Source organism: Lissotriton vulgaris, chromosome 9, assembly GCF_964263255.1.
Source record: "Lissotriton vulgaris chromosome 9, aLisVul1.2, whole genome shotgun sequence".
NCBI lineage: Eukaryota > Metazoa > Chordata > Amphibia > Caudata > Salamandridae > Lissotriton > Lissotriton vulgaris.
Window position 1 is genome coordinate 1,131,787,888 of NC_141697.1, and position 12,432 is coordinate 1,131,800,319.

At 43.9% G+C, this 12,432-nt stretch overlaps 1 protein-coding gene across 4 annotated transcripts in view; it reads left to right on the forward strand.

Moving 5' to 3' along the window:
- The window catches only part of CARD19 (caspase recruitment domain family member 19), a 136,206-nt gene that overhangs the window by 61,932 nt on the left and 61,842 nt on the right, over positions 1-12,432 (forward strand). For all 4 annotated transcript variants that reach the window (XM_086939159.1, XM_086939162.1, XM_086939161.1 and 1 more), the window contains one exon: positions 7,162-7,304. In XM_086939159.1, the coding sequence (XP_086795285.1) occupies positions 7,162-7,304 (143 nt within the window). The remainder of the gene's footprint in view (positions 1-7,161; positions 7,305-12,432) is intronic.

The following is a 12,432-nucleotide window of genomic DNA, read 5'->3' on the forward strand; positions in this document are numbered from 1 at the left end:
TAATTTATCTATTCTCAAAACCAACACATAAATAAAAAATGTGTCATTTACAATACCAATAGCTCAAACTTTCCTAATGCGAGACCTATTGCATTACAAATGCTTGTTTTGTCTATCTACTCAATTTTTAGCATTTTATCATTGCATTCACTCACTCGTTGCTTGTCCATGCTCTAAGTCATTGAGTCATTCACTCAGTCATCCTTCATCTGCTCTCATGCTCACATTTACTCTCTATGTAATCAACATGAACTCATACATAGCTCTGGAAGTAGCACTTTCACATATAAAATATCCAGCCCTACTGCTTTCCCAAACCATGTGTTTCATTGTGAATTGTTGTACATTGTGTCAGAGTTGTGCCTTCCTACACTATTGCCCAATGAGTCTCTTTCCATTGACCTCACAAGAAAGAGTTGACATTGCTATATGTAACTCTAACTTCAACCAAAGGAGACACTGCAAAAAAACATTGAAGCATTACTGCTCTAGACCCCTGCATAAGAAAGGAACCCTTTAAAAGAAGCTGGCAGTCATCTCGCCATAGGGCCCTAGTCTTTGACACTGTAAATGTGACCCTTGGAATTACTCTTACGTGTGGAGTGAATGGAGCATTCTGTGCAGGGTTTATGAGCCTATTGTCACATTGGCGATCCCTACTTCGGGGCGTGGTGTAACTGACAACCCGGAAATAAAGAGAGGGACTGAGGCAGGGGACGCCGTCCAGTCTTTTCGCACTTCCCTGCGTCTGTGTGTCTCCCGGAAGCTGCACTAGTCATGGTCTGGCTTCTGAGTGCAGCGGCATAAAAGTAGGGTGACCAGGCGTCAGAGATTTGCCTGGATGGTCCAGGTTTTTCACCTGCTGTCCGGGAAGATTTCAGGAAATTTAGCTCCTGTCCTGGTTTTTAGAGAGGGGCGACTGAATACTGTGGGGGGTGCTTTTTTATGTTTTACAAAGCAGGGATAGTTAGCAGTTGTTTCAAGAAAGCAATTTAATTAACAGGCAAGCTTCTGGGTTTAAAAATTGCATTTTTTGTGTGTACTAGCTGCCTGTTCTGTAATTCCCTGCTGAAGAGCGATGTCCTGTGCGCTCGCTTGAAATAAAACAATGTAGTCCTTCTTCTATTTTCGTGAAATATCCCGGGTTTTGGCTTTAAAATTCTGGTCACCCTACATAAAAAAGTCACAGTCTGGAACCCATTGGTGCCTGTAATTGTTTTTCTGACACCACACTACCTTGTTTCTTTGACGGCCTTGCTTCAGCTAACTTCCTTTCTGCTTTGGTCACGTTGCTGTGTGGCCTGCGACCCTTGGTTCATTTGTCATCTTCGCTACCTTTTGCTGTGCTGTTTTGTGGTACTGGGTGTCTGCAATGTTTGGGAGGTTTTTCTCACTAAATATGCCTGTGGAGACAAGGACATAAACGCATTTAACAACAGCTGACTGATCTTCCAATTTGGTAAAATGCATGCCTACAAATAATTCTGGATATTCACTCACCTTTCTGCATTTGGAATCCCACGACTTTAATGGATGTGGCCATTTCGATTCTACAAAAGACTGTTAATGGATATTGACATTTACAGTCAGCAAAAGAAGGAAAAGACAGCTAATGGATATTTTTTCTGCTGAACACCATGATTAAGAGTGAAAGTTAAATATTTATTTTCAAGGACTTTTTCTTTGAGCCATCTCTGAGCCCATTCTTAATCACTGGATTTATTAAGGATTATTTTTGAGAGGCTTTGAAGGAATGAAGTAATTCCAGTCCTTTGTCACTCCATTAAAAATCCCTAATTTACATTCTTGGGTATTACCCAGCAATATTGTGGGTTCATAGAATTAGAATATTTGGTATTCGTATTAATTTAGTATCCTGTATTACTTCCTTCCCTTAGGATTACACTGCATTTATTGGGTTCCTGCCGCTAAATACAAGTGAGTAAGTGGAAGGTTTTAGGTAAGACACACACACTACCAGTCATTATGCTATTCTGAGTTATTCATGCATTAGAGGTGAAGGCCATAAACATTTGTTAAACGTTTTTAGACACATGACGAACCTAGAACCCTGAAGGTTATAAAAATTGTAAATTGATACTTGTATAGCGCACTACTCACCCGCAAGGGTCTCAAGGCGCTTGTACAAATACCGCTGTGGAACCCATCCTGGCTTTCCCTGTGAGGCGTCCACTCCTGGGCACCCCCAAGGTGGAGGCCAGGCATCCTTAGCATTGTGGGGGCCGTTGTGGAGATTAAGCAAGCTATTGCCCAGAGTTGCAGAGTGGGACTCCATGATTGGAATAGGCACCGAGGCGAGAATTATCAGGTCCGTGGAATTTTTGAGCCCAAGACCCACCAAGGCGGGGAATTGAACCCTGGTCCCGGGCTAGACATCTGCATCAAGGTCTGCCGCTCTAACCATTGAGCCACACTTCTCCACTTTCCAAGGTTCCTCTAGTGTCATGGTTTGATGCAGTTATCTTGAAGGGTCCTTGGTCTGCAGTCCTTGTGTTTTCTCCACTTCCTCCTTCCCCTGGGTGCCGTTGTCACTTGGAGGATTTTTCCCAATTTGCCGGTGGTTGCAGGGCTCCACATGGTATAGAGAATCAGCTTCTGGAATTCACGTCTCGCTCCCACGAGATTGCGCAGCCAGTGTCTGCACTAGTGGTGGTCAGACATTACACCTACTGCATGCCTCATTCACAAAATGTCATACAGATGACTACAAATAGTTGGGGTCATAATTTCGAAACCCTGACTTGAGCAGTGTTGATTTTCGACAGGCATATTTATAGTTAGGTGTAGGTACATTAGTGTTTCTAGGAAAAGGTAAGAGATGGTAATTGCGAATGTGGTGAGCAGCCACAAATTCACATACCACCTTTATGCCTGAAAAAGTTTACGAAGTGTAAAACTAGGATGAAAAAGGGCCCTGAACTCTCATATTTGTAGTTGAAATGTAAGAAGAAAAATATGTTAAATAAATGTGGAAATTAACTTTTCCTGTATACTTTCTGTAGTATCCTCCTTGGAAAACTGTACTACCTGGAAAATGATGTAATGTATGCCACTCAGAAGGCAGAAATCTATGATGTGAAGATTTTTTTTTTAATCTCTGAATCGGGCATTTTATTCTCTTGTTTCTTTGTATTTTTTTAAGTTTATTCTCAGATGTTCACTTTACTGTTTATAAGAGGTGAGGCTCACAAAATATGCAGAAGTAAAATACATGAAATGTTATGTAACTGAAATTGCTCCAGTGTGTGGAAAGAGATCAGTAAACTTTATTACAGAGATTGAGGTGCTGAAAACATCATTTAACCTTGGACTAGCAACATAATTACGCCGTTTATCTATTTTACTGGTAAGTTGTATAAGGTAATATGGAACTATGAGGAAGCTGAACTACTCTACATGGGCTCAGAATTGTTTTGCATTTCTAGGTATGGTATTTATATGTGGTTTCTATACATCTTATGTCATCTGCTGTTGAAAAAATCATTTGTAGCACTGGGTATGTCTGGCACATGGATTCAGTGCGCACCTGACAGGGCTACATTGCATTGAGTTTCAATATTTATTTAACTGCCTTAAAGATCTCTGCCAATCTATTTCAGATTTTTTTTTTTTAAAGATGTTTTAGTTAGGCACTACCCAGTCATGCATACAGGGGGCGGAGGTGGTTGTGGAGTTGTGCAGAAAAGTAAACCACTGATAGTTCTTGGGCAAGTGAGAGTGTGCCTACTCCTGTTTGAAAGCTGCCCTCCCATGAGACCAGATGGTTGATGTTTGTACATGCATAATGGATGTTTGGCACAATAAATGTCCTGGGATGCCGTAATTCCCCTTCCAGCCCATTTCATCTCAGAATCCTTGATTCTTGGCTGCTCTGCTCGTATTGATCTATCTGTCCTGCTTTAGTGCTTTGGCACCTGCGGTTTTTAGTGCATTTTTAGAACATTTTATCCTATTCTATCTATGGGTCAACCATTGGTTGCAGAGGTGGATCAGTAAGCAGCAGGTGTGGCTGGTGCAGCAACTCGCTGGCATAAATTCTTCTCCTTCTTTTCACAGGCTTTATTGTTTTGATTCAAGTTTTCCTCTTGCATTGAAATGGAGTGATAGAATACAGAGTGATCTGGTCCCAGCAGCACTGGGCTTGCCTGGTCCTATTTACTCATCCCAAATTGTTCTCTTGTCCCAGAACAAGATTGGACCCCACAGTAGACAATACCCAAAGTCAACAAGCATGCAAAATAAACTCTTGGGTGTAAACGTTCTGCAGCAGGTGTCTGCCAAGGTAAATGAGGGCGTAAAGGAAGGGATTTTTTAATAGTAACTATGGTAGTATTCTTAATTTGTGCATTTTTGATACACCGGATTTACAAGTCCTGACATGCGGAAGGATCTCCCACTCCTTCCCTCCGTGCCCGCGAGCGTATCATACCAACCAGTGGTGCATTTCTATGAGAGCCGGGCTGCCTTCGTCTTTTTCCTTTAATCCACCTTTCCACCCATTCTTGTGAAAGCAGTGGGTGGAATTAACATTCCACCATGAGGCCTGCCAGCATTTGTGGCCTGTAGCTGCTCTTTGGGTTTATTACCTCCGTTTTCCATCCCGTGTTTTCTTGCTTTGTTGCCTGTTATCCTCATTCATTGAAGATGAAGGAAAGTTTGTCCTGAATCACCTGTACTCCACAGTGGCACTGCTAGCATTGCAGCCCAGCCTCCATGCCCTGATATTCTCCCCTATTATAGAGTGAGGTTTAACACCCCCAGTGGATAATAACTAGCATTGTCTGCTGGTGGGAGGGCAGAATTCATGTACTTTTAGATCTTGACCAGGGGTTGGGAGGATCGGGTCTCCACCCCAAATACTGTAGTATGTTGCCCCGGTGTGAGTATGCAAATGAATTGAGACTCCCCTTCCCCACTCACTTGGAGCTGCTCGTAGAGCAAATACATTTGCAAGTGTAAGATACCAGATAAGGAATACGCAGCCCTTGAGTTAGTGCTTTACTTGAGCAGGTACTGATAGGTTCTGCTCTTCTTCGCTACTTTGAAAGCGAGAACACCAACACTTCTCAGCTGGGGTGTAATACTTTTAATGAGAGAGTAGCAGCACTTCACAGCAGCAAACAGGCACTTGAGATAGTGACTACCTGCACTTTTACATTACCATTTCAAAACTGCCCAAAATCATTGTGAATGGATATGCCAATGTCGTTGAATATACTGTCACGATAAAACCAAATGATGAAGCAACATAGCACATAAAATAAGGACACATGCAAAGAAGCCCCAAGTTACAGTTCAGTGTTTGATTATTGGGATCTGTATGTACTATTCATACGAATTTTAAGTAAAACAAGTTAAGTGGTGCATTGTACATTTCCTGTGAAATCTGGCAAAATGAAAAACCAATGAAGATATATTTAAAAAAAAACGAGAATTTGCAAAAACAATAAGTCTGGCTTTAATGTAACAACCAATGTAAACAAAGGCAATCACAAATGATGTTTGGATACATTTTATGCACAATTTGTGTTTATCACATTAAAGCCTGTCATACTGCCTTTGGCAATTATGGGAAAAAGTAGCAAAAAAGTGAATTTATTGCCTGTTAGTACCAGACCATATAAACATGCTGGTCCTAATTTTAGACCAATAACTGTGGGAAAAGAGACGGAAACAGTGCTTGCATATTTATCTCTAAATCTGCAGTTATGTCATGATTACTGGTTGTGGTAACAGTATTTCCGAATTGTAGTGGGAAACATAATTTACCACGCATGTGAAACAACGCATGCCATTACAGAGCGGTCATTACAATGACTGCGTTGTTACATCGCATGCCATTACAACGCTAGCCGTTACAACACTGTGCAGTAGGGAGCAGAATGTGTTGGATTTTAAATCCAACGTTTTCCCTACTGTTGCACAGACTGGAGTTGGAATAGTAATTTATACTATTCCAACATACAGCGCCCCCCTACAGCAAGCCGTTGTAATGACTTGCGTTGTAATGCTATGAGATGTAACAATGCAGTCATTGTAATAACCACATTGTAATGATATGCGTTAAAAACGCATGCGTTATAACATGGTCTATTCAATTGTAGTATAACAGCAAAACATCCAGAATTCTGTAGATTGCTCCATTAGTGGAGCAGTGCTAATGTCTATGCAGCACAGCTCCGGGGCTCCGTTCACGCCCCCTCCTGTCCCCCACGACTCCCCGAGCCTTCCTTGAGGCTTCACCACCGTCCCAACCTCCTCCTTTGTCCTCCATCCCATTTTCCCAACCCACAAGTGCTTTATATCTTCAATTCCCCTGGACCTCGCCTTTTTCCCCTTGGACCCTCCCCCACCAGTACGGGGCTCCATATCTGGACTTGAATGCCCACTCACTTCCTTTACTCGGCAACCCAGTCCTGATGAAGATCCTAAATCAATAGGATCGAAACGCCGTCGACCCGCACTGCAGCGCAACTCATGGCGCATCTCCTACTTTTGGTTCTAAAGCTAACTACGATAATCTACTCGCCAAGAAAGAACCGATAATTTGTATATACTGTGATCCAATTTACCTGCCTGCGTCGATTCGCTGTTTTTCACCTTTGTCACTTGCGCCGTCACCGTTTGTTTCACTATCACGTAGTGCACAAAGCCCCCTTGGGTTGCCACCACATTACTTGCCACAAGTGCTGTTTTATTGTATTTCCCCTGATTGTTTTTGCCTGTAAATATATGATGCTATATGCACTTTTTGAAAATCAAAAATTGGAAGTCTCTCTTTCCTTGCTCAGGTGTTTTGTAATGTATTGTACATGCAAATATATCTGCTTTCGAATTGAATCCGATTGAGATATTGTTGCCTCATACTTATGAGGCATAAGTGGGCATACCTCATTACACCTTTTTTTGCCGCTGCTGTTCAGCATCAGCAAGAAGTATTTCATTTTTTATTTTTAACAGATGCTGAACATCATTGGCTAGAAACATTGCAGATCCAGTAGGTCTGCATTAGCAAAGGCGAGACTGATTGACTTTGCTAGTGGTTGTGAATATAGGTGATTTGCACAATTGAAAAAAAGTCTGATGCTGATTTAAATGACACAAGGTCATGATTACTGACTTGGACTTCTTCTTTCCTAGATCAGCCTTACTATGATAGACTGGTACAAGATGCTCCCTTTTTAACAAGCAACGGCAGGCTGGACGAGCAGCTGGTGGATAAAATCATCCTGCAGCTGAACAGAGTTTACCCCCAGATTCTCTCCAACAAGGAAGCAGAGAAGGTATTTCACTATGTGTGTTTTATAATACATGCAAGCTATTGTTGTAAGTACTACTTGATTATGTAATAGTAACTTTTAAACCCAATAACCCTGCATTCTTGTACATCACTAACAGTATGGGGCATAGTGCCTGCTGTTTCAGTCAGTTAATCACACACACCATTGCTCTAGGTTTATATGCAGTTTTATTCCCAATGTTTTTTTTTTAAGCATTCATTGTTCCAAACTGATTAGACACACGGATTGTAGGCCAACAAAAAAGTATGTAAAGTAAATTAGAACTGTGTTATGCTGGGCTGTCCATTAAAAACAAGGGAGCAGCACCGGGCTATAAACACTGGTATAGGCCTGCTGCTGTCAATGTTCCAATGTCCTAATACACTCCCTCTGTCTCTCCAGGCGCATTGTGGTTTGGTCAGGGGAATGAGAGTGCTAGTGGTGGTAGAGGAAGGCACAAAGCGAGCCTAACTCTTTCATTCTTCCCATTGTGTTCAGTGTCACGGGAGCCTCAGAAGCAGGGAGGGGGAATTCTCAGCTCCTGTTTTCTTGGTGCAGCCAAATAAAGAAAAAATGTAAATTGATACTTGTATAGCGCACTACTCACCTGCAAGGGTCTCAAGGCGCTTGTACGAATACCGCTGTGGAACCCATCCTGACTTTCCCTGTGAGGCGTCCACTCCTGGGCACCCCCACAGTGGAGGCCAGGCATCCTTAGCGTTGTGGGGGCCGTTGTGGAGATTAAGCAAGCTATTGCCCAGAGTTGCAGAGTGAGACTCCATGATTGGAATAGGCACCGAGGCGAGAATTATCAGGTCCGTGGAATTTTTGAGCCCAAGACCTGCCGAGGCGCGGAATTGAACCCTGGTCCCAGGCTAGACCTCTGCATCAGGGTCTGCCGCTCTAATCATTGAGCCACACTTCTCCACTCGGAGGTGGCCAAGGAGATTCAGGGATTGGCTGTTGACCACAATAACAGACCCTGCTATGCGGTTATGTTAGCAACTGTCATCCGCACACAGCAAGAGCAGCGAAAGCTACTCAGGCTTCAGATGCGTGATAGGGTCTAAACCCCCTACGTCTCCCGGAAGAGTGCTATTTGTAATTGGGACATTCTGACCGTATAGGGTGGAATGTTCTACCAGCCATGTAGCCCATCATAGCGGGCTGTACGAGCCCTTTAATGCTCCATCCCTTCTTATAAACACTGAAGAAGGCTTTTAATCGCTTTTAGGAAAGTAAGGGGAGTTATTTTGAATGTTATTTACTGAGTTGGCGGTATGCCATTGGGACCTGGAGCGCCTTCTTTTCGCAAGGGCAGGACAGAAGGCGCTCCAGGTCCCAATGGCATACCGCCAGCTTTATTCAAGGAAAAGAGCACAGAATGGGCCACTATCATGCAACCGCTATTCTGTGAAATTAGACTTCTAAATAAAATCCCCGAATCCTGGAGAGGGTCGACAATCGTCCCCATATATAAAAAAGGCGATAAAACTGATCCAAACAACTATCGTCTAGTAGCCCTTCTTGACAACGAGGCAAAATACTTTGCGGGTACAATCTTGGAGGAGATTGTCTCATGGGCGGACTCCAATGAGATTATACCTTTGAACCAGACCGGCTTCCGTAAAAACACTGGAACATCCACAAATATTCTGGCCATCTCACTAATGATCGACGCAGCGAAAACACGGAAATTGCCGCTGCACATGTGCTACATTGATTTCAGTGCGGCATTCAATAACATCGATAGAGACAGACTCTGTAGGAAACTGGCACAATGGGGAATACCGCATTCCACGTTAAGCATGCTGAAGCTTCTCCATTCCGACACCTGGGTGCAGGTGAAGCGAGGAGGCGGCACACATTTATCATCTAAAGTCCGCACCACCAAAGGCCTTAAGCAAGGGTGTGTGCTCGCCCCAACACTGTTTAATCTGTATATGGCGGATCTACCAGGCGTATTAAACACTTGCAATTCCCATCCCCCGAGGCTGGGAGGGAAACCCCTGAGCAACCTTCTGTACGCAGACGATGTTGTGCTACTGAGCCATACCTACATCGGCCTCAAGCAACTACTAATTCAAATGCATAGTTATGCCATGGAAAACAAACTAAAAATAAATTTAAGCAAAACTCGCACTATGTCAATAAACATACACAAAAAGCCGCAGAAGATATGGACACTGGGCGGCCAAAATATTGAGCCAGCTTCGGACTATAAATACTTGGGAGTCATCTTCGACCAAGATGGTTCATTCTCACAGCAAATGCTGGAAGCAAAAAGGAGAGCGTCTTGTATTGCCACCACATTAAAAAGCATAGCTAACCAACTAATAGGACCAATTTTGACTCCTTACTTGAAAATCATCCAGGCTAAGCTACTACCATCTATCTGCTACGGCAGCGAGGCTCTACGTGGGAGAGATGCCAAGAATCTGGACGTAATCCAGACAAAAGCCTACCGAACAATGTTTTCGCTCCCATCCTATACATCGCCCGCCCAACTCAGGCTGGAATTTGGACTACAAAAACAAGCTCTTGCAAGACAGGGAGCTTACATCATCTGTTGCCACAAACTTCGTTCTGCTATTACTAACACTTTAAATGAGCTGTTATGGCAAGACATTCAAAGCAGGGACGCATCTCAGGCAAGATCTTACCTGAAGACAGCCTTGGGGACTACCAAACTAACTGCGATCTGGGATTTGCAACTCGGCCACAAAGCATTTAAAAAACCGGTCTGGAAAACTGTCAAAACTCTTTCACTACTAGAGGATAAAGAGTCATTCGCTAAAAGAAACCATGCATGGATGACCATAAACACATATAAATCCCTGACACCTCAACCATACTTCAGCCAGGGTTATCCCAAGACAATAAAACTGAAGTTTCTGAAATACAGACTAGGGGTCTTGCCTACCAGAGAGCATTTGCCACCATGGCTAAGGAGCAATGGCCACGAACCCTGCACCTTCTGCAATACAGAGAAGGGCAACATACTTCCTATGACTTGCCTCTGCCAAGAGTTCAGGCCAGCACGCCAGCTTTTCCTAAAGGACCAACTTAGACAGATAGGAACTCGCACTAGAAGGCAAGCAGTACTGGCTTGTCTTAACCCTGCAAACACAAAACTGAACTGCAGGTATGTAAAGTTCCTTGCGCTAATTGAGCAGAAACTGCCAAAAAACATTACACAGCATATAGACACTAATTTGAACTTAATGACACCTGCTCTTACCCAAAAGTAACGCATCTGGAAATTTATATTGGGCGTTTTACTGTTTGCTCTTTTAATGACGTTTTAAAGACACAACTTCTTTTATGATATTTAATCTGTTTTGTAAAATGTTTGCACTGGTTTTAATTAACTATGCATAATAAAATTACCTTACCTTACCCTCTGACTCTCCAGGCGCATTGTGGATTGGTCAGGGGAATGCGAGTGCTAGTGGTGGTAGAGGAAGGCACAAAGGGATCCTAACTCTTTCGTTCTTCCCATTGTGTTCAGTGTCACGGGAGCCTCAGAAGCAGGGAGGGGGAATTCTCAGCTCCTGTTTTCTTGGTGCAGCCAAATAAAGAAAAAATGTAAATTGATACTTGTATAGCGCACTACTCACCTGCAAGGGTCTCAAGGCGCTTGTACGAATACCGCTGTGGAACCCATCCTGACTTTCCCTGTGAGGCGTCCACTCCTGGGCACCCCCACAGTGGAGGCCAGGCATTCTTAGCGTTGTGGGGGCCGTTGTGGAGATTAAGCAAGCTATTGCCCAGAGTTGCAGAGTGAGACTCCATGATTGGAATAGGCACCGAGGCAAGAATTATCAGGTCTGTGGAATTTTTGAGCCCAAGACCTGCCGAGGCGCGGAATTGAACCCTGGTCCCAGGCTAGACCTCTGCATCAGGGTCTGCCGCTCTAATCATTGAGCCACACTTCTCCACTCGGAGGTGGCCAAGGAGATTCAGGGATTGGCTGTTGACCACAATAACAGATCCTGCTATGCGGTTATGTTAGCAACTGTCATCTGCACACAGCAAGAGCAGCGAAAGCTACTCAGGCTTCAGATGCGTGATAGGGTCTAAACCCCCTACGTCTCCCGGAAGAGTGCTTTTTGTAATTGGGACATTCTGACCGTATAGGGTGGAATGTTCTACCAGCCATGTAGCCCATCATAACGGGCTGTACGAGCCCTTTAATGCTCCATCCCATCTTATAAACACTGAAGAAGGCTTTTAATCGCTTTTAAGAAAGTAAGGGGAGTTATTTTGAATGTTATTTACTGAGTAATTCAGAGGTGAAGACAAACTTTTCTAGGTGCCTACTGAAGTTCAAAAATACACTCTGATTTATTGTCAAGTGGCATGGTGTGTCAGTCTCAAAGGGAAAGAATGTGGTATCAGAGATGGTGCACTTTGCTGTGAGGCCAGCAAAAGAAAGTGATTCAGTGATAGGGCATTTCAGATGTAAGGAATCTGTTGCTATATCATGTTTAGCCGCAGATAAGGTTTTACCGAAGGTAAGTAACTTGTTCATCTCCATTTGGCAGTAGTGGCTGGGGTGCCAGTGGAGTGACGGGAGGCATGACGGTGGGGTAGGCAGGGAGGGACGGACAAAGAAAACACAAAAGGTAAAAAATAAAAACCAGAACTTACTTGCCGCCCGCTGATACGCCGCTCTTTGACTTCTTCCTCGCTGCAGCACAGGTTTCCAGCCTCCCCTATGGCCAATCCCGACACTGCTTTCCCGCATGAGAGCAGTGTCAGGATTGGCCTGAACACCTTCAGTTTGCACTCCCAGGGAGACTGGGAGCCTGTGCTTTGCTGTCTCCTACCCAGCAATGCAGCTGGGTTGAAAACAGCTCACTGTTCATGGTGCTGCCCACCACTCCCTCTCCTGACTGCCGCCGTGATGACCCCGCCCCTAAGAAGTATTTAATGGAAGAAAAATACAACACAAATAAACACGTTTTATTAACGTTTTATTTTTCAAATGGTGAGGCTGGCGGGGGAGGGGGTGACGCTCCTCCTCCATAGCGGAGGAGCCAACGCTGCCATTAGGCAATCCAAATTACAGTCCTAGGTGTTGGAGGTAGGGATTGGAGAGATAAAAAGGTTTGATTAACATCAGTGT